This window comes from Passer montanus, unplaced genomic scaffold (assembly GCF_014805655.1).
Source record: "Passer montanus isolate IOZ18808 unplaced genomic scaffold, ASM1480565v1 scaffold38, whole genome shotgun sequence".
Lineage (NCBI taxonomy): Eukaryota > Metazoa > Chordata > Aves > Passeriformes > Passeridae > Passer > Passer montanus.
Window position 1 is genome coordinate 7839783 of NW_024368596.1, and position 24473 is coordinate 7864255.

The 24473-nt window shown below is 39.8% G+C and overlaps 1 protein-coding gene across 1 annotated transcript; it reads right to left on the reverse strand.

Moving 5' to 3' along the window:
* Positions 1-351: 351 nt before the first annotated feature.
* Positions 352-23953, reverse strand: WDR44 (WD repeat domain 44). Its single transcript, XM_039717550.1, has 20 exons — positions 23828-23953; positions 17525-17558; positions 15374-15448; positions 14256-14886; positions 13526-13656; positions 13339-13431; positions 12274-12410; positions 11191-11274; positions 10766-10872; positions 9642-9793; positions 8106-8244; positions 7953-8017; positions 6177-6290; positions 5168-5290; positions 3835-4026; positions 3571-3672; positions 3210-3325; positions 2631-2758; positions 1868-1999; positions 352-1425 (listed from the first exon to the last, which is right to left on the reverse strand). Exons 1-20 carry the CDS (start codon positions 23899-23901, stop codon positions 1331-1333), a joined length of 2724 nt encoding a protein of 907 aa, XP_039573484.1. The 5' UTR covers positions 23902-23953; the 3' UTR covers positions 352-1330.
* Positions 23954-24473: the final 520 nt, after the last annotated feature.

The following is a 24473-nucleotide window of genomic DNA, read 5'->3' on the forward strand; positions in this document are numbered from 1 at the left end:
AAAGTCATAGCCAAATTCATCTGAGTAGAAAATAATTAAATGGTGAGAGTCACTACATGCCTTTCCATGTCTTCATTCTTCCACTAATGGGAAGGAGAGAATTCTCTGCACACTTTTGAAGTTTTCCTCTTTTCCTCATGCAAAACTATCATATAATTACTCTTAATTCTACTTAATATCCAGTTGCAGTACTTGATTCCCCATTCTTTCAGAAGTAAAGGTGTGACAAGATCAGGAAAAGTAGAACTCAGAAGGTAACAAGTGCTAGCAGGATCGCTGCTCTCAGACACAGGTTAAAACTACTTTAGACAAAAGACAAATTAACAAAACAAAACAAAAAAGAAGCAACAATTTCCAAGTGTGTGACCAAGTTTAATGATACATTTGTTCTCTGAAACATTTGACCATCAATAACATTTCATGGGTTATGATGCCCAGAAAGTTACTTCATAGGTGTTTTATATGAATATTTACAAAGACTTTCAAAATTCAGTGGCACTAAACAAACAAGAAGAACTTAAAACTTTAAGCTACAATGCTTAAAAAATGTAAACAGTTTATTTTACATAGTTGTAAAATATAAGAACTTTCTAATGCAGCTTAATTTTATCTGGAAGGTGAATATATCCTGGTGCCCGTGAACACGGAATGAGAGAATTTTTTACACGAGTATTGTGCTCCAGTGTGCAAAAAATTATATATAAGAAAGGAATCTAAAGTCCACAACAATTAAAAGACAACAAAAAAATTTTCACGTCCTGAAGTTGAGAAATTTATAAAAACATTTACACATGGTTGCTGACCCATCAAAAACTTGCATAACTTAAAACTCTGAATATTAGCTACTACAAATTCAAGATCTTTTTCAAATGGAATTTTGTGCAAAGATCAGACTACATTATTCAGCATTTTCCCAGCCCTCCTTTCCCACCCCAGCTCCTGACATCTAGTGGCCACAAGCACCACTAAAATGCTTTTGAAACAGGTTCCAATTCGTGCATGGATCCAAAAGGCACACACATGTGCAAACACCATTTTGTGCAGAAACCTGTGCAGGTTCACAATGACATAGCAAACAACTGTTTGTAGAAAGTTTAGAGTCTAATGTTTGGCAGGATTATTCTTACACACTCCTCTCTATCCTACAAGCCCAGGTGTTAATAGGCACACTGCCTATCCAAGGATCCAATATTTGAGTAGCCTTAAAATAAAGATTTAAAAATAAATCAGCCTGTAACATTATTATATTAGATACTTTGCTTTTGCCTGCATTATTTATGGAATTTAAATCCCACAGTACCATAGCATTATGCTGTCAGTTGCAAACCAACTAAGATACATATTTCTTTTTGTTAATGAAGACTTTAATTGCTCCAGTAAAATCAGCTGATAAAAGCACTTCTGTGTGATCTGTCTTCAGAGCTCCTTAACAGGAAAGAGAATAAACTGTTAGTTCCTTAAAATATATATAAAAATCACACTCTCATTAAAATATATGACATCACTGTGATACCCTCCTTCCTTTATCATATTTCTGATTTCTAGCCAAATGCAGATGTTCAAGAAACATCTGCATTTCTAGGAAAGAAACCCTTTCATTAATGGTTGGTGCAGCTCTACCTCCTAACAGCTCCAATGTAAAAGGAACACTTAGGATGGCAACTGTACCCCTCATTTCACATCCTCCCTCAGCTTTTAAGGATGCAACAGCTGCCAAAATGTTCAAGGTGGAATGCTAACTTGGAATATATACCCATGCCACTGAATGGACTTTTCTTCTCAAGAAACCCCCACCCAGATGGAAAGTATTCATAACATTTTCCTGCTCATACCATGGTACCAAGCAGAGTTCACCTTAAACACCTACCAGAGGGTATGGTGTCTGATATCTCACAATCTTCTCCCTTACTTTCAGCTTCTTGCTTTTCAGAAGTTTCCAGTGACACCATCAAACCAGGATTTGGAGCAAAGATTGCAGAGGTGACGACTGCATTGTGCGCTTCAGAAAGACAATCCAATTTTGATTACCTTGTTTCAAGAATTTGTTCATTTTACAAAAATAGCAGGCAGAACTTCCAAAAAATATACAAGAAGCTCAGTGCTAGGGGCATCAGATAAACTCAGAAATCAAGGAACTGTCATTGTTCTATAATCTTAGGGATTTCAGAAGGTGCTCTAAGTGCCCAAAACTAACTGGCAAGAGGTCCAAAACATATTTGATATAAATATGGCCCACATTTTCCAAAAACAGTGTGTATGTGGAGCAAATAAAAGAGCTGCTTTTTTCCCCACCCATTTTTGGTTTTAGCCTCCTGTGAAAGAGAAAGCTTGCATTTGTTTTCAAAGTCACTTTTCCATAAAGGATTATGGGTTGACAATTATTTTGATTTCTAAAATCAGTCAGCAAAACATTACATTAATTCAAAATGTTTTACTGAAGCTGGACAAACCAAGCTACTTTGTCTCTTGCCATCCCAAAGAGTCTCCTGCGAACAAGGATTCCTGACAGACCACCAATTACCATGCATCCTGCTAAGAATTTGTTCACACTAAATGCATAGCAAATAAAATATTCCAATTTTCAAATCATATGACCTTTGATAAAACTAAGATCAGAAGCTGTTTTTTACCTTTAATGCCTTCCCAGAAGTCATTTCGATCTCTTCTTACAGATGTAAACTTGCTCAGGTCATGGTATGTACTCCAAATGTAGACATATTTATCTTCTGAACCACTTACAATGTAGGTAAAATCATGGCTAAAGATTCAAAGAAGGAAAAACATTTTTTTTTTAGCTGATAAAGCATGCATTACACCAGCACTGCTTCTCTAAACTCTGATACTAACTGGGCTACAACACAGTAAGTAGAGGTGACTTTATCTGGGAAATTTATCTGGAGCAGGGGAACTGAGCAAGATGATCTCCCCAGGTCCTTTCCAACCTCAGCTGCAGCACAGCTCCTGCCCTCACAGCACCAGTAATGGACACACATCTCACTGTCCACAGGATGCAAACGCATTCACTCACCCACAGGAGCTCCCAGCTCATCACTCTTCACCAGAGTCTTTTTTTACCTTTGCATTCCAAGCCAAGTGGCATTTCAGAAGTTCCGTTTCATGCCAATGTAGATTATTTAAACAAAACCCTCTGTACTTCAACCACAGCATTTCCCAAATCCATCAACTCCATTGTTACAAAACTGTCTTACCTAAAGCTGGCTTTGATTTGGCTGCTGCTGTTGACATAACCTTTGTACTTCATAGATAAAGACAGATCTCTTAGGTCATACAACCTGATTCTGGAATCATTTGATGTCACTAGTATCTAGAAAAGAAATAAATAAATTTAGGCATGGAAACAATTAGCCATCTGCAACCATTTTTTCACCTGCACATTAATCAGAGCATAACATCATTAAAAGAATATATATTCTGTTTTACTACTACTTAGTATTGTATTAGCCTGAATCAGCAAAGAGTAAGGCTCATTTCAGTAGTGTTAAAAGACTTACTAAGCATTAGATATAAACATATCTATAGATATAAATATATTAGATATACAGAAAGTACCTTATTTTCTCCTGGTAAAGGTTCAATGCCAGTAATTTTTCTTCCAACTCTATTTCGACCTCTGGTAGAACGCACGTGTATTTGTGTGTGATACTTCAAGTGCTGAAAAGATATCAAAATGTGTCCCAAAATGAAAAAATTCTGCAAAAACATTTGTTTGCTTCAAGCTCTAACAGGTTTGTTTCTTGCTGTTTAAATAACCATGACTTCTAAATCTGTTTGTCATTTAACATAAAATACCCACAGCCTCAAAGTTTTTTTTACCTCTGTGTCATAAAAGATGCATCTTCCATCATAGGTGCCTATGACTGCATATTTGCCATTCTGACAGAAGTTGGCAGCTGTGATCAATTTTGTCTGCCCATCTACTTCATTCCATAATGCCACTTTTTTGTCAGGAATGTTCCAGAGTCGGAGTTTTCCATCCAATGAGCCACTTAGGAAGTACCTGTCATCCTGAGAACACACACAAAGTTTAATCCCCACTTGTGCTATGACTAAGTTTCTGCTTTCCTTAAAACCTTCCCACCCCAGCTCCAAACAGCTCCTCTACAGAATTTCCTAATAAGAACCCTCAGATGAACTGATTATAATGTGTAAGAAATTTGTGGCAAATGGAATTCAAATTCTTACAGATTTTTGACAAGATTACACACTTGCAGTTATACCTCAGGTAAGAAAACTGCTCACTGTTAGCACAGGTAGTTTCTACCCTCTCAACACTCACCCTGCCAGGAGCTGGAAGCTCCTTTCATGGTTTCCCAAACATCTACTAGTTCTGTATGTTTAGGAAACACTGACAAACACTGTTCTTCCACTTGAGTTTTATTAATATTAGGAAGCTTGATTACAGTATTTTTAAAAAATTATAAAAAGTAAGTTGAAATTAATCTCTGGAGGCTTCTAATCCACCTCCCCTGCTTGTAGCAAGGACAGGCTGTAGTAGACTATATTCTGTCAAGTTTTAAAAATTCTCAAGGATTCTGTGATCTCTGGACAATCTGTTCAATCTTATGATTTTTTTCCCCACATATATTTAAACACAATATCCCTCACTAGAAATTCAAACTTTCCACAAAGTTACTCTACACTACACCAGCTCTGATGGTACAGCCAACAGACAATTCACTTTCCACTATGATTTTTTTCCCCACAAATATTTAAATACAATATCCCACACTGGAAATTCCAACTTTTCACAAAGTTACTCTACACTAAACTGTGATGGTACAGCCAACAGACAATTCACTTTCCACTTCACTGTACACATGATTAAACCCCATGGACAGTCCTGGTGAAGTTCAGTGAAGATGAACACAAAGTCCTGGAATATTATCAATGAAGCATTTTTTTGAAGTGCACAAATTCTATTATTAAATAATTTTATTTTTTAATTAAAAAAAAAAAAGGGAGTGGAATGTTGTACTTTTAAATTCTACCTCTAGAAGTAAGAGGGCAGTCACACCATGAAGCATTTTTTTGAAGTGCACAAACTCTATTATTAAATAATGTTATTTTTTAATTAAAAAGAAAAGGGAGCGGAATGTTGTACTTTTTTAAATTCTACCTCTAGAAGTAAGAGGGCAGTCACACTTACCCTTGGATGGAAAGCTATCGCAGTGACAAAGTCTATATGCTGGAAACAGCAAAGACATTCTCTTCTTGATATGTGCCATAATCTGACAGTTTTATCCATAGAAGAAGAAAGCAAGAAGTAATTCTGTGAAACAAGAAAATTCCACAGATTAACAGACATGAAAATAACTGGAAATACAAAAGGAATTGACTGGTAGAGCCTTACCAAGGCTATGCTACCATGAAATTCAACATTTTATGAATTCCACACTTATTAACAGACATGAAAGTAAGTGGAAAAACAGAAGCAATTTGACTGGTAGAGCCTTACCAAGGCTATGCTACCATGAAATTCAACATTTTATATTTTCAGATAAAAAGGTTTACCCAAATTACCATTACTGATCAGTGCTTTCCTTAAGAGCTGTACACTGACCCTTGGTAACAGAAAATTTTCTGGAACAATCTCAGTGAAAATGAATACTTGGAATGTAGTTAAAGTATTCAGAGAAGAAATGGCACGACAGGCTTCAGAGATGCCTGAGATGCTTCAACCAGACTGTGCTCCTAAAAGTACAACTGCATTCCCATGTGGAGAATTATCTGAGTAAGTCTGATGTGAAACATGGTAACTTTTTAAATTTTAAAATAAATGTATGTGTTCAGCAACTTCAGAACAAGTACAATTTGCACAAAAAGCAAAGGACACTGAAGACAGGAAAAGCACAGAAACCACACAGCTCACTGGAAAATCCTCCCACTCTAAATAATTTAACTTCATTATTGAGTATAGAACTGTAATTGTTACTGATTTGTTTAGTCTTTTTTAAGACCATTCTTAATTACACAAACACAAGAAGGTTGCTCCCTTTATTCCAACTATTTCAGCTAGAATAAATGTTGCCTGGACAAAACTTCTCTTAACTTCAATGATTATTTCATATTGTTTAAATGCATGGTTCCAGTAGCAACTGACAACAGAAAACAAGGAAAACACAGAAGAACTGTGTAGCTGTATTAAGGTGCCTTACTTTAGACCAGGAAAGATCAAGAAGATCTGCTGTGTGGCCTTTGTACTTGCAAAATGGTCGCTGACGAAACGGGGCATTTTTATCATCTGGGTCTTCATCAACTCCACTGCAAATCTATCAGAGAAATGTATAGAAATATTACCAAATATTAGCTGGAAAAATTTACCATGAGGCACTTACTGCTTAAAAAAGTATAAGGACAATAACAATCTGAACAAACAATATTGCACTAATTAACAATCAAAGTAAATGTCAAGTACAATGGGCTGTGAAACATCATCCTGGAAGTGCAAAATTAAGAACTTCTAGATTTTTCATTTTTCATTTCATTTTTCTCTTATTCAGTGGGATGAGTCTGACAGCAATTTAAGCAAACACCTGACGATAAGCTTTTGGAACAAAGTATATCAACCTTAAAAACTGCATTCCACTTCAGAATATAAACTGAGAGTTCAGCTTTCCAAGTTTCTAATGCATATCATGAATGACAACTTCCTAGTAAGAGACCCGTTCAGAATTAACAGGTGTAAAATAATAATTTTAAAAAGCCCTAGAAGTTCCTATACAAAACCTCTCCAGGAAAAAAAACTAACCCAAACCCAACAAAACCCAGCTACTCTAACCAGCATCTCTGGTGTGTGGCTTAGCAAGCTCACTCATTTACATGAGTTAAAGAGCAATTGCTGGCCTCCCTGCTTCCCCCTCTGCCAAAACAACACACTAAATAATGCTACTGCCAAGATCTTCACTTAAACCCTGATTTTGTCATCTGTTTCTTATACTTACTGGAAGCCAAAAATAGAAAAAAACCCACCTTAAATACATTCATTTTAATGGTAAGGTTTACTACAGTATCTGGAAACTCTACAAGTAAGAGTGAATACTTTTCAGTCATGTTCATTTTTTTCCTATACAGATGTGAAAAATTTAAGTATGTCAGGTATCATTATGCTTCTGAGAATCTTATTGCTCACTTTGGCCTTCCTCAGAAAAAACAAGTCAGATGTTAACCACAAGTAATGGCCAGAGATAAAACACTAAGACAGGAAATTCAATGATGTGGGGTTTTCCCCTTAGCAATTCACTCAGCAATCTCCTCTGGCAGGAGGCCACAGCACAACTATGCAGATTTTGTAATGCTTTAAATTCAGTGATGGGCTTCCTTGCTTGTACGTGGAATTAATATATTTGATTGAAGACATCTATTGATATGACAGTTTGACAAAAAGACACAAGCCAAGAACTCCTTCATGTGAGTTTGGATAAAGCAACAATGAAGGAGGTTTACTACAGTATCTGGAAACTCTACAAGTAAGAGTGAATACTTTTCAGTCATGTTCATTTTTTTTCCTATACAGATGTGAAAAATTTAAGTATGTCAGGTATCATTATGCTTCTGAGAATCTTATTGCTCACTTTGGCCTTCCTCAGAAAAAACAAGTCAGATGTTAACCACAAGTAATGGCCAGAGATAAAACACTAAGACAGGAAATTCAATGATGTGGGGTTTTCCCCTTAGCAATTCACTCAGCAATCTCCTCTGGCAGGAGGCCACAGCACAACTATGCAGATTTTGTAATGCTTTAAATTCAGTGATGGGCTTCCTTGCTTGTACGTGGAATTAATATATTTGATTGAAGACATCTATTGATATGACAGTTTGACAAAAAGACACAAGCCAAGAACTCCTTCATGTGAGTTTGGATAAAGCAACAATGAAGGTCTGGCATTACAAACCAGACCATCTCTTCCCCTCCCAACGCCTTGTGTACCTACCCCTGCATCAGTATCAGACTTGGAAGAATTCAGGCTCTCCTGAGAGGGAGAAGGGGAGACACGGCCTGGAACACAGACAAACACCATGGTCAGCATCAAGTTCCCAAATACCCAGAATTTCTACTGCTGCAGAGCTCCATGCTCAGGAGGTACCTTCTGTGTTGTACTTCATGCGCATGTTATTGAAATAGTCAAAGGCATTCTTCAAAACCCATATCCTGACTACATTGTCCTGCCCTGCAGATGCCAGTAATCGACCACAGTGAGAAAATTTCATTGTCCAAACAGCACCCTGTCAAAATAAAGACATGATTGTTTAAATCACAAAAAGTGCTTTTCTGTGTACCAAAAAGACTTTCAACGTCAACTGACAAGATTTTAGACGTACACAAGATACCACAAGTAAAATAAACTGCAGATCAAAATGCTGATAAGTAATTGTTAAGACTGGTGGATTGTGCAACATATGTGCAAAAACAGTTTGAAAGAAAAAGCCCACAGGGCAGATGACTGCAAGAGAGGACTTAGAGGAATTCCACATAAGACTCATACAGTTGTCTGAGGGACCCAGAACCCCCTGTTTGTTTTGTGGAACTGACAAGTACTTGTAGCTGCACTTGAGGTTTGCATGCTTTAAGTAGAAACTGTGATTGGTTTCACCAACTGGCAACCAAAATGGGGAGTCCATATATTGGTTATATTCATCACTGGCATGAGGGATTTGCAAAGCCTCTGATGATAACAGTTCTTTCTCCACTGCAAAGTCTAAGGAGTTACTAGTCAATAAGACATTGCTACACAAGCAGTATCCCATTTCCTCCTGCTACTGAATAAAGAGCTACTAGGCATTTCACTCCACCATGCTCCACCAGTCTAGAGGAATTTCCTAGGTTTAAGAAGTCAAACATTGGCATGATGGAAACTAACACAGATTACCAGCAAGAATGGAAAGTTCAGTTGCGGATGACAAGCTTGGAATCTCTGGTCACTGCCTGCTGTAGGTCATTACCCTCAGCCCAACACTTAGAGATGAAAGATTGCTGCCAATGTCAGACAGCTGCTGTCAGCAGAAGTTTGGGAAATCAGGAATACTAGAATGTATTCCAGACTCCATTGGGAAGCATGTACACTTCAAACAGTGATGAATAAGTAGCTTTTCTGCCTGCTTCTCCACAGGCATCTCTGCAATACCCTATCCTGGTTTCTCTCCACCTTATCATTCTGAACCACATGCTCCATTAACCTGTCCCAACTTTTGCCTCCAAAACCTATTAAGTATTTCTGTTCAATATTGTGTTCATCTGTCTAATAGAGTAATTTATTTACTGCTGAGCAGGTCAAGCTTGCTGCTCTGTGCTCAGTTCTGATAGAGGAAAACACCCTATTTCAGCCTGAAGTTATAACTGCAGGAACTAAAAATACCGAATACCACTTGACACCACAACTCTTCAAAGGAGATCTCTGGAGAATCCCTGATGCCTAGGAATCTACATGCTTTTTATCCCCTGAAGATCTGGTCAAACCAGACAATTTTTTTTTCTTTGCCAGGCTATTATTTTCCAGAATGAAGTTTTTCCACAGAGAATAAACCTGACAGTCATTTTTGGAGGTCAGCAAGTAACGAAAATGAGAAGTTGAATCTCAGGCTGAACATATTGAGCAAAACCACAGATGGAATTTGAGACCTACCATATGCTCTCCACTGAGATCCTGAACAACTTTAATCTGTTCAAAATCATAAGGTCCCTTGAAGCCATGTGCTGCTTTGAACTTAACTGGTCTTGTATAGGGCATCCCTTCATCATCACTGGAAGAGGGATCATCTTGATCTGTGTGAAAGACTTAGAGGAACACAAGTTCAGTATTACATATTGCAGCACCCATTTAACATGTTAGTAACCTCTTGGGCAGTGGATTAGTATTGAATTAGACCATTTCTATAGGCAATTTAAAGATCTTACAGCAAAATAAGAACAGTATTGCATTAAATTCTAAAAATACATCTGCATTAATTTTAGGCTACAGAAAATCCAAACCCTGAACACAGAAAATAAGAACTGCTATCAATTTTTGTTCTGCCCCTTTCTTGGCACCTGTCTTGCATTCAGCAGATCCTGCACTAAGTGATTTCTGTCAGTTTGATGTGTGCTGAAATTGAGTCTACTGTTTTTTTCTCTCTGAATACACTGCAATGGCCTGGTGATTTGCCCATGAAATACAATAATTGCAAAAGAGCTGTGGCCAACAGCCAGTGGCAGCAGAAGACACTGAAGTGCAGCATTTCCATGGCACTTATCTCAGCCTGTGGTTACACCAGCTTGCTGCAGCACTAGAAGTCTGTCTGAAAAACACACTGATGAAACAAGAAGGGGAGAATTCAACTGTAGTTGGGAAATCTAACAGGAGCTCAAGCTATATGAGCATTCTAATTGTGATACTGGTTGGCAGAAAACAATCTGAATTACTAAAGTAATGAAGGTAATCCCCACATCTACCTTTGCTGGAATAACTTTCCAAAAACATTTACATTTTGATATCAAAACCTTTCTGACAGCACAACAAAAAAATCAGAGCATTAAGCTGGTTTAGTTGAAAAGGTCTCTCAACTAAAACTTTACAAGAATTTATCCTTGTAACCTGGTTGTCTCAAAATGCCTACCAAGCTACAAGGTACAACTCTAAAAAAATTGTATCACCAACTGTAGAACAGTGGTAGAACAGAGCAGTGTATGCTACTCTGCCAGCTTTGATTCCTAAAAGCACAAGGATAAACAGACTATCCTATTAAAAAAAAAAAAGGGATTGTCACTTACCTTCATCTCGAACGCTCTTAACCTTATTAACAGCACGTTCGCCATATTCTTCAGCAAGGTGCTTTGCTTTCTTCACAGATTTGCCAAGGAACTTCTTCAGTTGAGTCCTTAAAAGCAAGGGTACTTTTTCAACACATAATAATGGAAAATTGTCCTTTTTTGGCCACTATGAATCAGTAATTTTGACTTGTAATGCAGCCTTATCTTTTTCATTACTGCTTCTTAAAATAAGCAGTAAATTTGACAGCAGTTATGCAATCTTCAGTTCAACCACAGAGCTACAGGCTTATCTAAAATCAGGTATCACTTGTAAAGTGATTACTTTAAAGGCAACTTGTTCAGTAATTAGAAGGGAAGCTTCAGCTTAGGAAAATTAAGTCTGTTTTTTCTTTCTAGGGAAAGGAACAAACAAAACAGCATCTTACGTTTTCTGCTTTAACCTCCCTCCATCGGTGTCAGTTTGCTGTGTCTGCATTTTGTCTTCATCATCAGACTGTGCTGCATCATTACTAGGAAATACAAAGTGACTGTTCAATGGGATATCGTAATGAATCTAAATTGAGTGAAACATTAGTAAAGTCAGCTCTGCATTTTAGGATCCATTTTTATTCCTCTATGTAACACACTGGAAAAACATGGACATTATTTTAATCACATAATAAACAGATCTTTCAATTCTTAGGCATCTTGATACTAAAGCTGTATATACTCTGCAGGTGCCAAAGATATATTATTCCCTGCCACAAATCTCCAACTTAAGCTTATAGCAACACTTTGAAAGCCAAGAGCAGACAAAATACGTTAAATTACTAGGAACTGGTAACATTTGTTCTTAGATCTTCCTTTCCAGAGATCAAATAAATTAATAGTTGTTAATCCTGAAATAGAAGTCTTTTCACAATAGAGTTCTAGAAAAGTGAATTTCTTAATAATACACCAATGCAAAAAACCTAGAAGTTGTCTGATGTATAAATTCATCTGAGCCTTTGAAAAGAACAGCTAGACTGATATGATATTCTGATCACTAAGCACATGTCTTTTTCTATCAAAGATTGCAAAAAGAATCCATTTTACATATTAGAAGCATCTAAAGCTCTATCAAGAACAGGCAAACCTCAAACGTTGCACTAATGACAACAGGTTTTCAGAGAAACAGTCTCCTATGAAACTGAAAAAACTACAGGAGGTGGTGGCATGAATAACATTCAGTACTTGAACGTAAAACGTGTTTAATTCAGCATAGAAATGACATTTAGTGCATCAAAGGCTAACTGGAGATCAGTGGATTTTCAGATGTACTTGCTTGTCAAGTTCCAGCAAGATCAGCAACTTTTAGTTAACTTGAGAGAAATCAATAATGAGCCTTGTTCATTGAGAACTGGGAATTAGCTCAGATTAGTCAGGCAGATGGATTGGGGCTCTTTTTACCTGCATGAGAGCAGTTCCATTTATGCAAAAACTGTGAGAGCAACAGCATCTTATGAGCTGAAAGCTCTCACGATTCATACCTGACATATTCTTTAGTTCTCCTCATGATATGCAAAGTCAGGGGATTAATGCCTGTTGGCAACTTTTCTTCAGCCAAACTCAGAGGTATTTCTTCACCTGTATCAAGGTTTTTTATCATTACACTGGCTAGAATCTCCTATGGAAAAAATAAGATATGAAATGAAGAGAACTTAATTAAACTTGAAAACCTAGAGCAAAACAGAAATCATCAAAACTCACAAATTATTTATCTTAATGGGAAATTCTGTAGCTCACTATATTTATTTTACAAAGGCTAAGTTTAAATTAGCATGTTAGTGCAAACATTTTCAACCACTAGACAAAGATGAACAGTTACATATCACAAGCTTCAATTTCATAAATCAAAAATGCAGCTATAGAGACATCAACCACTGCCTGACACCTTTCATGCTAATATCAAACATATTATGTAATTAAAAGACATTGCAGTCTTCCCCTTTCCTACTCCAGCTGCTGTATCTTATGTTAAGTTTCCTTTGGCTAAACCTATGGGGAGAAAAGGAATTTAGAGCTGACTAGCACCACAAAGGAAAAGGTTTATTTGGGGTCTCATGAACGCTTACATTGGTTCAGCAGCAGTTAAAAAAAGCTGTACAGTGATAGACACAAATGAAAACTTACAAAAGCCAAATATCATCAGGATTAGCGGAATTATTAACTGAAGAAACTATTTTTTAGTATGAGGAACATAATTTTCCTATTGCTGACTCCTTCCCCTTTTAGACACACAACAAAATGCCAGGTTTGCAGGTGTTCCCTCCCATGAAAATCCACTGAGGTGTTTGCATAGCTACCAATACGAACTTGATGGCATTTCAGCTCTGTTACAGCTCACACTTCCACAGGCTAATGCCACACATGACTCAGGGGACACAAAGTTCTTAGGTGGACAAAGCCAGCTGTGCCATCACTCCTATCTGCATTCCTGGTGACAGCATGGAGTAGTTCAGAGAACAAGGAGTGACCTGACTACGACAACTCATTTAACAGACAGGGAGAGCAAGCACAAAGGTGCTCCAGGTACAAACCACAGCCATAGATACCTCATCTGTGAGCTCTCTGCCAGAGTTAGACCTGGGTCTTTGTGGTCCAAGTACTTCATTTGTTGTTTGGCCATCAGCTGCTTTCCCATTTTCCTGAAATTGTGCAGACATAGATTAAATTCTCTACCATAACACTGAAGCAATCGAAAATGTTCCAGTCATCAAACTCACAACCACTTCCCAATACCTGGGCAGTGACGATTTTGTCTCCACTAGTTGCACTGGCCAAATCCAAGGAAGGCTGAGAATCTTTGGGCACACCTTCTGTCACTGAACTTGAAGTTAAAAGACCACCAGCTGTGAAGCTGTCTCGAGAAACTGAAAAGAGATTTATTAGAAAGAAGAGCATAACACTTGCCATAGGGATCAAATCCTAAGATCAGTTACAGGCCTTACACCCTTTCTGACCAGTTTGGTACTTTTTAATGATCAACTGTAACCATATTGAACTTATAATTACGTATTTAATATACAGTTGGAGGTTCAGGCATGACTTCACACCTAGGCCTCTTAAGCTTTATTAACTTCTTCTTAACAGTAATTTCCTAGTAACCCAGGACAACTCATTTTCATAAGAACTCAGTCCACACCTTGACATGCATTTCTATGCAAATACAGACCACATACACATTTTATTTAAAGTAACTGTTTTTTAGCTTATTTATTGATGAGTCAACTTCTCCTTGTTATAGCTAGAGCTATTTTAATTAGTAGGAAGTCTTACCTTACAAGAAAGTCTGTGAATGAGGAACACTTGTAAAGCAGAAGAGTATTACTTCACTGTAATAAGCTAAGACTGTTGAAGGATTTTTTACCTATCAACTAAACTAAAATCACAGGACTGAATGATCCTTCACTCAAAACACAAAAAAAAATAACCCTGTAGAAAGTAAACCCATCTGAAATAAAATACTTGCCTTCTAAAACAGGTTTTTGCACCTCAAAATCCAGTTCGCTTTTCTTCTTCCGGGGAGGTGGAGCTGGCCGTGCAGGGGGGGGAGGTCTCGGGGGAGGAACATTTGTGGGAGGCGGGGGCCGGGCTGGGACAGGTTTCTTTGTGCTGGCAACTATGTCAGGCTCCACAGTCAGCTGCCTTGGGGGCTTTGCTGGGGGCATTTCTTCTGCTGTAGAAAGGTCTTTGGTAGATAAATCTGAAGCCACTTTTTCTAAAGTATTTGCCTCTTTCTTGTCTGTTATGTCCTCTTTTTTTGATGTTTCTCCTTGTGCTTCAGTTTCATCCATTTTATGGTCAGTTGCATTTGTTACTTTTGTTGGTTTATGAGATTCCTGTTGGTCAGAACTAACCAAAAGCTTCCCAGACTCCAGTTCAGCGTCCTTACACACACTCTGATCCTCTGGTTCTCTAGTGTCTTCTGGTAATGGTATTTTAGCAGCTAGTACTTCTGGGATATCACTAATGATACCTGCTCCAGAAATCCAGGCATTTGCATCTGAAGTTGGAACAGTCAATTCATTTCCTCTAGAAGCTAAAGAATCATCTTCTAGTTGTTGGGCCTTCTGGCTTTCTTCTATAATACTGTCAATAATCTAGAGAAACAAAACAAAACATTCCACCAGTCACCAGCAGGCACGTCCTGGGTACACAAACCCGTCAGCCTGCACAATACCCACAAAAACTTTTCCACTGAAGAGTTGTTTTATATACAAAATGCAGTTTGTTTAAAAAGGAGACCAGAACCTTGGTGCAGAAATGGACATATTCAAAAGATAAAGTAACTAATTTCCAGTCTTCTTTAATATACTTGGAGAGAAAGTTAGGAAACAAAAGCTGTTCACTCTTCAGAGTTCTCATGTACTGGTAAATATGATCCTGTAAATTACACAAATAATTCAAAACTGGCTAATACTAAATACGATTTCAGAATGCTTAATTTGATTTTTACCCTTTAGATGAACATTCTTACTAACATTAACAACTAATTCTAACCTATGGTAGTCTCAGGAAGAATACTGATGGTTGAATTATTTAATTTTTTTGTGTGATGCTGGAAGCTCAAAGCAATATTAAACTAACCTCTTTTGAATCATCTTGTTTCATATCTCGCACAAATGTTTCATTTCCAGCTTTGTGCAGTTTATTGTCCATATCCTACAAAAGAAAAAGTCATAAGACAGTGCTACTAACTTCTTCACTAAGATGATCTAACAAAAATACAGCTCCAACAAATTAAATAGCATAAAGGACAAGCAATCTGACACATTTTCACACATCACTGCTGTCAGATGTTTAAACAGTAATGCTCAGCACACATGAGCAGCATTTCAGAGTCATGCACACTATGCAACAAAATAGGCAGTTATACATCAGAGGCTGCAACCTCAACTAAAATCAAACTGAAGGCAGCATGAAGTTCAGAGAAATAAACACATGTAATAATCTGCAGCAAGGAAATTCCACATAAAAATATTTTATCTTTTCTTCATCAGCTTTTAGGAATGGATGCAAGAACTGTGTAACAGCCACATATAGTAGAAACTAATGAAAAGCCACAATATCACATTGTCCATAAGCACATATATCAGCAATATTTAAAGTGGAACCTGATGGAATCCTTGACATTGGAAGGGATCTGCAGAAATCCAGTAGCCCTCAAAGCAGAGCCAACTAGAACAGGGTATTTTCAATCACTTGGCCCTGGTTGTTTATTTAGAGTGACTGTCTAGTACAGATATTTAAGAAATTTCTCCTTGGACTTTGTCTAGACTCTCAGACAACCAAAAGAACCTCCAGTCCATCCTAACATTATGTTAGGATGGAGGAAACTCCTTCCTGCCCCAAACTCTTGCAGACATGCATCTTGGAGAGTTCTGACCTAAAGAAATGGCATATTGTGCAAAGACAGCTGCAATTACAGAAAAATTCTTCCTCCCTCTCCACTCCCTCCTGCCACAAAGCATTTCTAATCTAAATGCAAGCTCTACTTTGCTTTATTATTGAAGTCTATCTTCAAACGTATGATGACATAAATACTTAAGTGTAATCAGTGCCTACAGAAGCCCATTATATTAATTTCCAATTCTGTTGACATTAAACTCACACACCTATTAAACTTTGGACTTAGGAAATATTTCTTACCCATTCCAAGACAAACGATACCATTAGTCACACATTCACTGAACTGATATGCTACTAGGCAAAGAAGCTACTACTTTCTCCACTTTCAGAAATTTAGCTTTGAACAAGTGATTTAGGAAGATATTTCAAAAATTTAAAAATCGAATAGCAACATAGAAAACTTCATAGTTAATAATTCATTAAGACATTAAAGTTAGTTTTGAAGTTCATTGATTGCACACAGTTTAGTGGGAATGATAAAACAACATTGCTTGAAAGGCTTACACATGTAACACTTAATTATTAAAGGGACATTAAACAGAACACAAAATTGGGGATAAGGCCCTGTTCCCTAAGAGCATAGCAAGATATGGTGCCACTGTTAAAATGCTATTGATCCAGAGCAGAGTACTGCTGACAGCTCAGAAACACTGGCTTCACTAGGATTTCCCAACACTTTGCAGACAAACCTACAAACACTTTGCAGACAAATCTTCATTAGGCAGAAGTGTTGTAGAGCAGCACCTTTGGCCCTTCTGAGAGCAGGAAATGAGCGTTATTTGCACAAGGTTCCAGCTCCTCACCTAGTCACTGTGTGCTGGATTCAGCCTTGCTGTCACTACGCACAGAATACCAATTACCTGCGTGGGAAGTGGCAACGCTGTCTCATTAAGCTAAATATAGTGGTTTATCTTCACATAACCTAGAGGGGAGGCTTCTGAACTACAAACATTAAGATTTTTCTTATTCTTATTTTGGAGACAGAAGAGAGCACAATCAACCATTTCATATAAATCAGGACCAAAAGCCAGGTGGCTGCAGAGGCTTGCTTACTACTCACAGATCAGTTGAAAGAGCACAGTTCATTAATCACATACAGCTTAATTAAATTCCACATACACATTTCAGAATAAAATAAACTTCAATACACTATAACATACCCTAAATAAAAGGAAAGCTGGAATTTCAAGACAAGCACAATTGCTACCTACAAGGAAAGTCTGTAATTCCTCTCTGTGCCAATGTCAAGAGTACTGCAGCACATCAAGTGGAAATACTCAGCCCTGTGTTCACCAACAAGCACTTAACTGATTTTAAGAAGAAACTCACCTTTACTACATGGGTTCCAACTTTTGTTGGTGACCTGTTAGAAAGAGAAGATAGACTTGGGTAAGCTTTGTTTTAAACAGTCTATAACACAGCCTTCCGTTGCAGGAACCATACACTTGATAATTTAGATGAGATAATTTAGATAATAAAGTGAATGTTTTTCACATCACTTCTATACAAGTTCCCTACTCTATACCACACACAGATCCACAGCTTCTACAAATTCTGAAAGTTTGTCAGCAGAATCTTCTAGAAATCACCTACCACCCTTTTCTAATAAAACGATGTTATTCCAAGTACAAAACTAAAAACATTTTGCACTACAGAGAATTCAAAATTAGCATTGGGTAGACATTAAAGAAAGAAAAACTCTCAGAAAGCAGAAGCACAAACACTTCAGTACCCTGCAAATCAAATGCCTGAACCCTGATCCATAGAGTTGGCACTATCACAGGCACTCTGCCCTTCAGAATCTGTAGCAAACCTAAGATCTTGTTTCTAATCAGGACATTTGGTATAAATAGAGACAAAATACATTGTAACAGGAAGGAACCGGTGCTCACTACCTTCCAAAATACACACGGTGAAACAGTGACTTAGCATTAGCAACCACTCACACACCACCTCTCGTTACACTAATTACATGAAGGAACAAGTTATCTTAGGGGAATGGTATCAAATAATTACTTCTTGTCAAGTCAATTCAATTAGTACATGGTCAGCTCTTTTTATATCTCGAATTTACAACTTCTACAAGACTTTCATAATTCTGGAAGATATTTAAATATCGAGTCACACTGCTTACTCAGAACCTCACTGATACATAAAGGAAAGGTTGGACCAGATGATTTTTCCAGGCTGCTTCCACTGAATGGTTCTATGATTGGATCAGTTTGTCAGTCACAAGCAGACAAAGTTGCAGATTAATTCCCTGAAAGCTTACTACCAAAGGAACTGCGTGGACTGCACACAGATCCCAGCTGACTACCAAGATCAGGGACACCCTGAACCCCAAGTATCACCTGGCACCAAGCAATACAGACAAATATCGAGATCTCAGCCTCATTTGCCCCTCCTGCCTCCAAAATCATTTTAAGGAACAATACTTCCTGAAAAAACCCACAACTATTTCCATTTGGTTTTTAAGAACTTCAGTTTTTCTCTTCACCATCTGGAAGCATTTAATCACAAAAAAGCAAAGATCCCATTTATACAGCAGAGCTAAGTAAACAAGAAAGTACAGTGGATTGGAACATAAACACTTTATCATTGCAACTAATTTAACATGTTACACTGAGATGCTTCTGTCCAAATATTAACTTCAGGTGTGCAATACCTGTGACACTGTTTTGAGGTATAATCCTCCTAGAAGTTCTAACCCCAATGTGCAAAAAAAGGAGAAAATTAATGTTTTGACCAGAAAAACAAGAACATTTTTTGTATCACAAAACACATTGCTGGGAAAGCCCACAGCCTGTGTGGGATTTCTGGTTACTGAAACATTTTCAGTTCCACTATCAACTCCTGGATTTTCTTAGGAGTAGCAGAAATGCGTCACAGTTCATTAAGTCCATGACATGACTTTAACAATGAAATATATTTATAATTACAACATTAATGCCTAGGCTTCAGCCAGGGTCCTATTTTACAAGACACTGCTTAACAACCCAAATCAGACAAATCCCTCAACTGCAATAGATATTTCAGTTTTCTACTGTGACACTTCCCTAATTAGCCCCTCACTTCTGGTACAGGCAACTCATTCCTACGCTGGTTACACAAAATCAGAGGTTCAAAAGACGCTGCCACTGTTTCAGACTTCTGCAGCTAATTAGTTTTGCAGAAATTCTTCACTCAAACAAAACCAGATGTTACTTTCCACGCTCAGGCTACTCAGCTACCTTGGGAAAAAGGTGCTTGCTTGAGTGATAAAGGTTACAGAAGTCGCAGGTGTAGAACATAACATCGTGCTGGTAGCTTGACGTAACTCTCACACACAATTAAGGAGAAGCTTTACCATGGAATTTACATGCTTTTAAAATACTGGAAAGCTTCCACAAATGTTTGGCAAAATCCCCACTTTCAGATCCGTTTGTAACACAGCCAGGTAAGCTCAGTGGCTTGCCTGAGAGGACTCGAGCTGTGTGTCTGTCAGCAGCATTGCTCCCAGAGTCGTGAGCAGTCACTGCTCATGTGCTACTACATTTACACAAAGCCAGCCAGCTCGGTAACTGAAATCTTTTGTACTTCAACACAACTCTGGAATGGTCTTGTCCTCCCAACCACCTGAACTTACAGCCTTCTCGGTGTCCCTTTACTTTTAGCCCTTTATTTTTCTAGATGCAGTATATGAAATCCTTGCATTTTAAAAAAAAAGCATATACAGTGGCAAAAGCATCTGAAAATATTTACATAAGATCAACCCAAAGATCAAATATTGATTTGGCATTGGAAGGTCAGGCAGCACATGAAAACTGACATAAGCCACAGAAAACATAAGGCAAAAACTAATCTGGTATGAAGGTTTACTAAAAAGTGGGATTTATAAACTGACAGCAATACATCTTCTAGACTGCATTTCACATAACTTCTACGTTATCTTACATGACACCACTTTTACACCAGTTTAACAAAGGAAGGCTTCAAGGTTATCTACAAAGATTAAACACAATTCAAAGAAATATCCCATTTCACTTGCACAAACAGATGTCTGATTAGTGTGAAAGTCAAACAAATGCACAAAGAAACTTTTTTTTAAATTGTTTATCCCACTATCGAATTCATCCTGGTAGTGACCAGACCACAGGAAGCTCCTATCATTCTTACCAGGTAGCTCCAGCCTAGCACCTGTTTGAAGCAGGCTTCACATTTTCAAGATGTTGTTGTTAAGTTTTGCGACAGAAAAAAGCCCATCCAGCCCTTCCAACAAAAAACAATGTGAGTACTGGCCTTGGGCAAGTCCCAAGCCGACAGTGCTGCCTTCCTGGGAGGATGTGCATTGTTACACAACAGGTGCCAGGGAGCAGATGGGAAGGTGTTTGCAGTGCAGAGCAGCTGTGCCCTGTACAGAACACACAGCTTCAGCAGCCAGCCCAGAACTGCCTTCACCGCTGTCCTGCACACGATGTTCCCTCGAGCCTGTGGCTGCCCTAAAGCTGTAATTACTGCTGCTGCAGCTCTCCATGGCAGGCACACCTTCAAACCTGCAGGGATTCACTGCTGCAATGCATGTCTGGGCTGCCCTGGGGAAGCTCTCTGAGTGCAGAAATGCATCTGCAGCACTGAGCACAACCAACACTTCACACTCCATCTGCTGCCATGATCAGCTTTGCACGTTGGCTAAAACACTCACACACACAAAAGTTGTAGTAAGCATCTCCCACATGTCAATGGGGCACTTCACCTTACCTGTCTTCCTACATGGGGAAACACTAAATTCTTCAGGAAAAGCATCAAGGCAACTTCTAAAGTACAGGACTACTACAAGCCAAGAATTTAAACAAAACAGAGGACATTTCCTACTACCCACACCATCTCTTTTGTTTGGTTTCTCACAACAATTTTTAGGATACAAGCATACTAGGAACAAACTTGCCCCCCTCTACTGTTAGGCATATGAAGTCCAAACTATAAGGTTTGGCAGTTTTTCATTTCAGAGTGGGTGGATCACTTTTCCTATAAATAAAATATAGAGGGTCTGTCACATGCCTGCATCTAACCAAGTGTGCCTTACTTCACTCTCCTCTCAAAACTGATATCCTCCTGCATGGGACTGTTCAGGCCTCTACATTTCAGCATCTTTTCCTAAATTCGTCCATGGTTATTGTGCTTTTAAAGCTAGTGACAAAGGTTAAACGGGAGCATCTTCGGTCACACTACCTCTCCCTTTTTACTCTGGACTCAGTTATCCAACAGATGGACACCCTCCACATGTCAAAAGCAGAATTACAAAAAAAGGCAAGATCTAGAGCAGAAGGGAAGCAGACAGGCCTTGCCACAGGGGATACAGTAGTCTCAGAACATCTCCAAACACACCTCATCTTAGAGAAGTCATCACCCCAGAACAGCTACCCCAGGACCACTACCCCAGACCATTCTAATCTGAAAGAAACACTTTGCATCAGGGTCTGTCATTTCTGCTAATTAGTTCTTAAAAAGCACCAGCTACAGATGTAGTTGAGGATGAGAATATGGTGCTTTCCTTGAGAGGGACTCCAGCATCAGTAATTTAATGATTTAACAGTGGGAACTGGGAGCCTACATCCAACTTGGAAACTCCACTCTTACAGACCAGACAATTAATAAAGCAAGTAAACAGCAAAGAAGGCAGCAAGCTGACGTGAACACTTGGCACCACTTTCAGAGTTTCTCTATCAGCAGCTATTAAACTTCCCCACATAGAACAAAGGCTAGGGAGGGAGGAAGCTACAAACCTCACATTTTTAATGAGGGCAAATGTATCTACACTGCTTTGCTGCAAACTACTGCTGCCAAAAAGGATTCCCAGCTGATTTTACTGATCATCAGAACACTGAATGCAGGAGGAAATATCTGAAACTGCAGAGGGAAACATGTACTTGTTTTCAGTTGCCTTGCCTGCAAAAAGAAGGCTTTTGGGGTTTTTTTTGTGGTCCCAACCCAACATCATTACACGTGCAAAATAATATACCAGCCTGCTTCCTAGAAGTGTCCAATGCACATGTGAAATTAGCTCTTATGAAATCTCAAAGTTTATTTTGAGAAAATACTGTCCATATTGTTAGATTCACCAACAGACTGAATTACAGACCAGCAGCTGTATTGCAAACTAAGGTCACAGACATCACCTCCTTCCTTGACTCAGGCTCACAGAATTCTATTGACTCGAGTCAAGGATGCATTGACACAGGTTACAGAAGAGCACTAAAGAAATTAAAAGCATCTTTCACTTTAATTTCTAGTGAGTGACATCATATTACCAAGTTCTGCTTAGGTACAGGTGGTGGAAACCTGCAAAGCCAGGACACATGGCATGATCTGCATCAGACAAAAGGTGGTTGTGCAGATTTAACAGCTCACTTCTACCAAAGCCTGCTTCCCCTTTCCTGTCTGTGGCCTCCAGTCACACTAATCCCTCACCTTCACCCTCTCCTGTCCCAACCCTGACAGGTCCCAGCTCCTTTAACTTATTGAACACTTTTTGCTGTCTCTAGTTTTCAGCTGTTTACTTTGAGTTAATGCAACTCAGAGAAGAGTTTGATCATTATTCCTAGCAGAAGGTAAGCAGTTAGAGAAAAACCTCATTTCCAGTACAAGCACTGTGAATCTGGCTTATCACATCCTGCAGAACTGTGTGCTAAGATGTGCTTTTCACAGGCTACAGCTAAGTAGCTAAGTTCAGAAAAACTTTAATTGTGGATCTGAAGGTGAGGAGAAAAGATCCAGTCTTTCCTTTCTTGTAGGCATCCAGTGACCACTGAGTGACAGCTTAAAACAAGCTCCTTAGTCCATTATTAAAGCCTCAAATGCATGGATCCCACAATCCATATCTATTACTCTATAAACAGGCCATGTGAAACCTCATCCTACCAAGTAAAATATTGAAGAGGTCTGGTCCAGGCTACACAAAAACCAGAACTGATACAAGCCGTAACCTGTCCAGCACACAACCAGAAAGAGATTTACACCAGGAGGGAGCACATTTGGCTGACACCAACCACCCGGTGTCAGGGCAGCTCTGAGGCAGCAGCACTGGGAGCTAGTTCGGAAAACGCTGGTAAATCTTCACTCCTGGAACCAACTGGCCAAGGGCAAGAAGCATCAAAGCCACATGGAATCACAGATTTGTTAGGCTGGGAAGGGACCTCGGGAGATAATCTAGTCCAATCCCCATTAAAAACAATGAAAGTATTAAAGGCACCACTAAAAACAGAGCGCACCAGAAGTTGTTCTTCACGCAGCAACAGCTGCCTGTTGCTGACGAAGCCCGCTCGCTTCTCCTTGCTCAGAAAATCTGTTACTTTTATCGCATTTCAGGGATGACTTCTGTCGATGCCATCTCCGCCCGTCTCCTCCCAGCCCTACCGCCGCTGCCGCCTCAGCCAGGCAGGTATGAGCTCATCCTCCATCCGCAGCAGCGCCGGGCGAGCCCCGCTCGGCTCCCCGCACCCCCCGCGCCCCGAGCGGACCCCGAGCCCTCAGCGGGGCCGCGGCCCCGCTCGGACCCCGCTTCCCCCCGCACCCCCGGGAGCTGCCCAGCGACGGCGGGGCCGCGCTGAGAGGAGGGAGGGCAGGGCAGGGCAGGGCAGGGCGGCGCGAACTCACGGCGCGGGGGAGCCCGCGGGATGCACGTCCTCGGGCGCATCGTAGAACTCCTCGGTGTCGCTGTCGGACGCCATGGCCGGGCCGGGCCGCCACCTCCGGGCACCGCGGGCCGGGCGGCGCCGCGCGGCTCTCGCGAGAGCGGCCCGGCCCGGCCCCGCCCCCGAGGGACGGGAGGGCGGGGCTCCCCCGCGCGGCGCAGCGCCCCCTGGCGGCCGCCGTGAGGGGGTGAGGGGGAGCCGCCGCCGCCTCTGCCCGTGAGGAGACACCGGGGCCGAAAATCACGGAACCGAGCGGGGGAAACGGACCTGGGAGCTCATCGAGTCCGGCCCATGGCCCAACAGCACCTTGTCAACCAGACCATGGCACCGAGTGCCGCGTTGTCTTTCCTTAAACACCTCCAGGACCGGTGGCTCCACCACCTCCCAGGGCAGCCCGTTCCGATGTCTGATCGCCCTTTTGTGAAGAAATCCTTCCTAAGGTCCAACCTAAACCTCCCCTGGCACAGGTTAAGACTTTGTCCCCTTGTCCTGTTGCTGGTTCCCTGTGAGAAGAGCCCGACCCCTACCTGGGTCTTTTCCAGCCAAGGGATTCTGTGATACAATCAGATGATAGATAACTAGTCAACTAGACAAAATGACAAGAACTT

Excerpts from the sequence above, each read along its gene's own strand:
- WDR44 (XM_039717550.1), bottom strand. The coding sequence starts at position 23,901 with ATGGCGTCCGACAGCGACACCGAGGAGTTCTACGATGCGCCCGAGGAC. Across the intron at positions 2,759-3,209 it reads CAAATCAAAGCCAGCTTTAG|CCATGATTTTACCTACATTG; the intron begins GTAAGACAGTTT and ends TTGAATCTTTAG. Across the intron at positions 2,000-2,630 it reads CTTCTGGGAAGGCATTAAAG|CGCACAATGCAGTCGTCACC; the intron begins GTAAAAAACAGC and ends GTCTTTCTGAAG.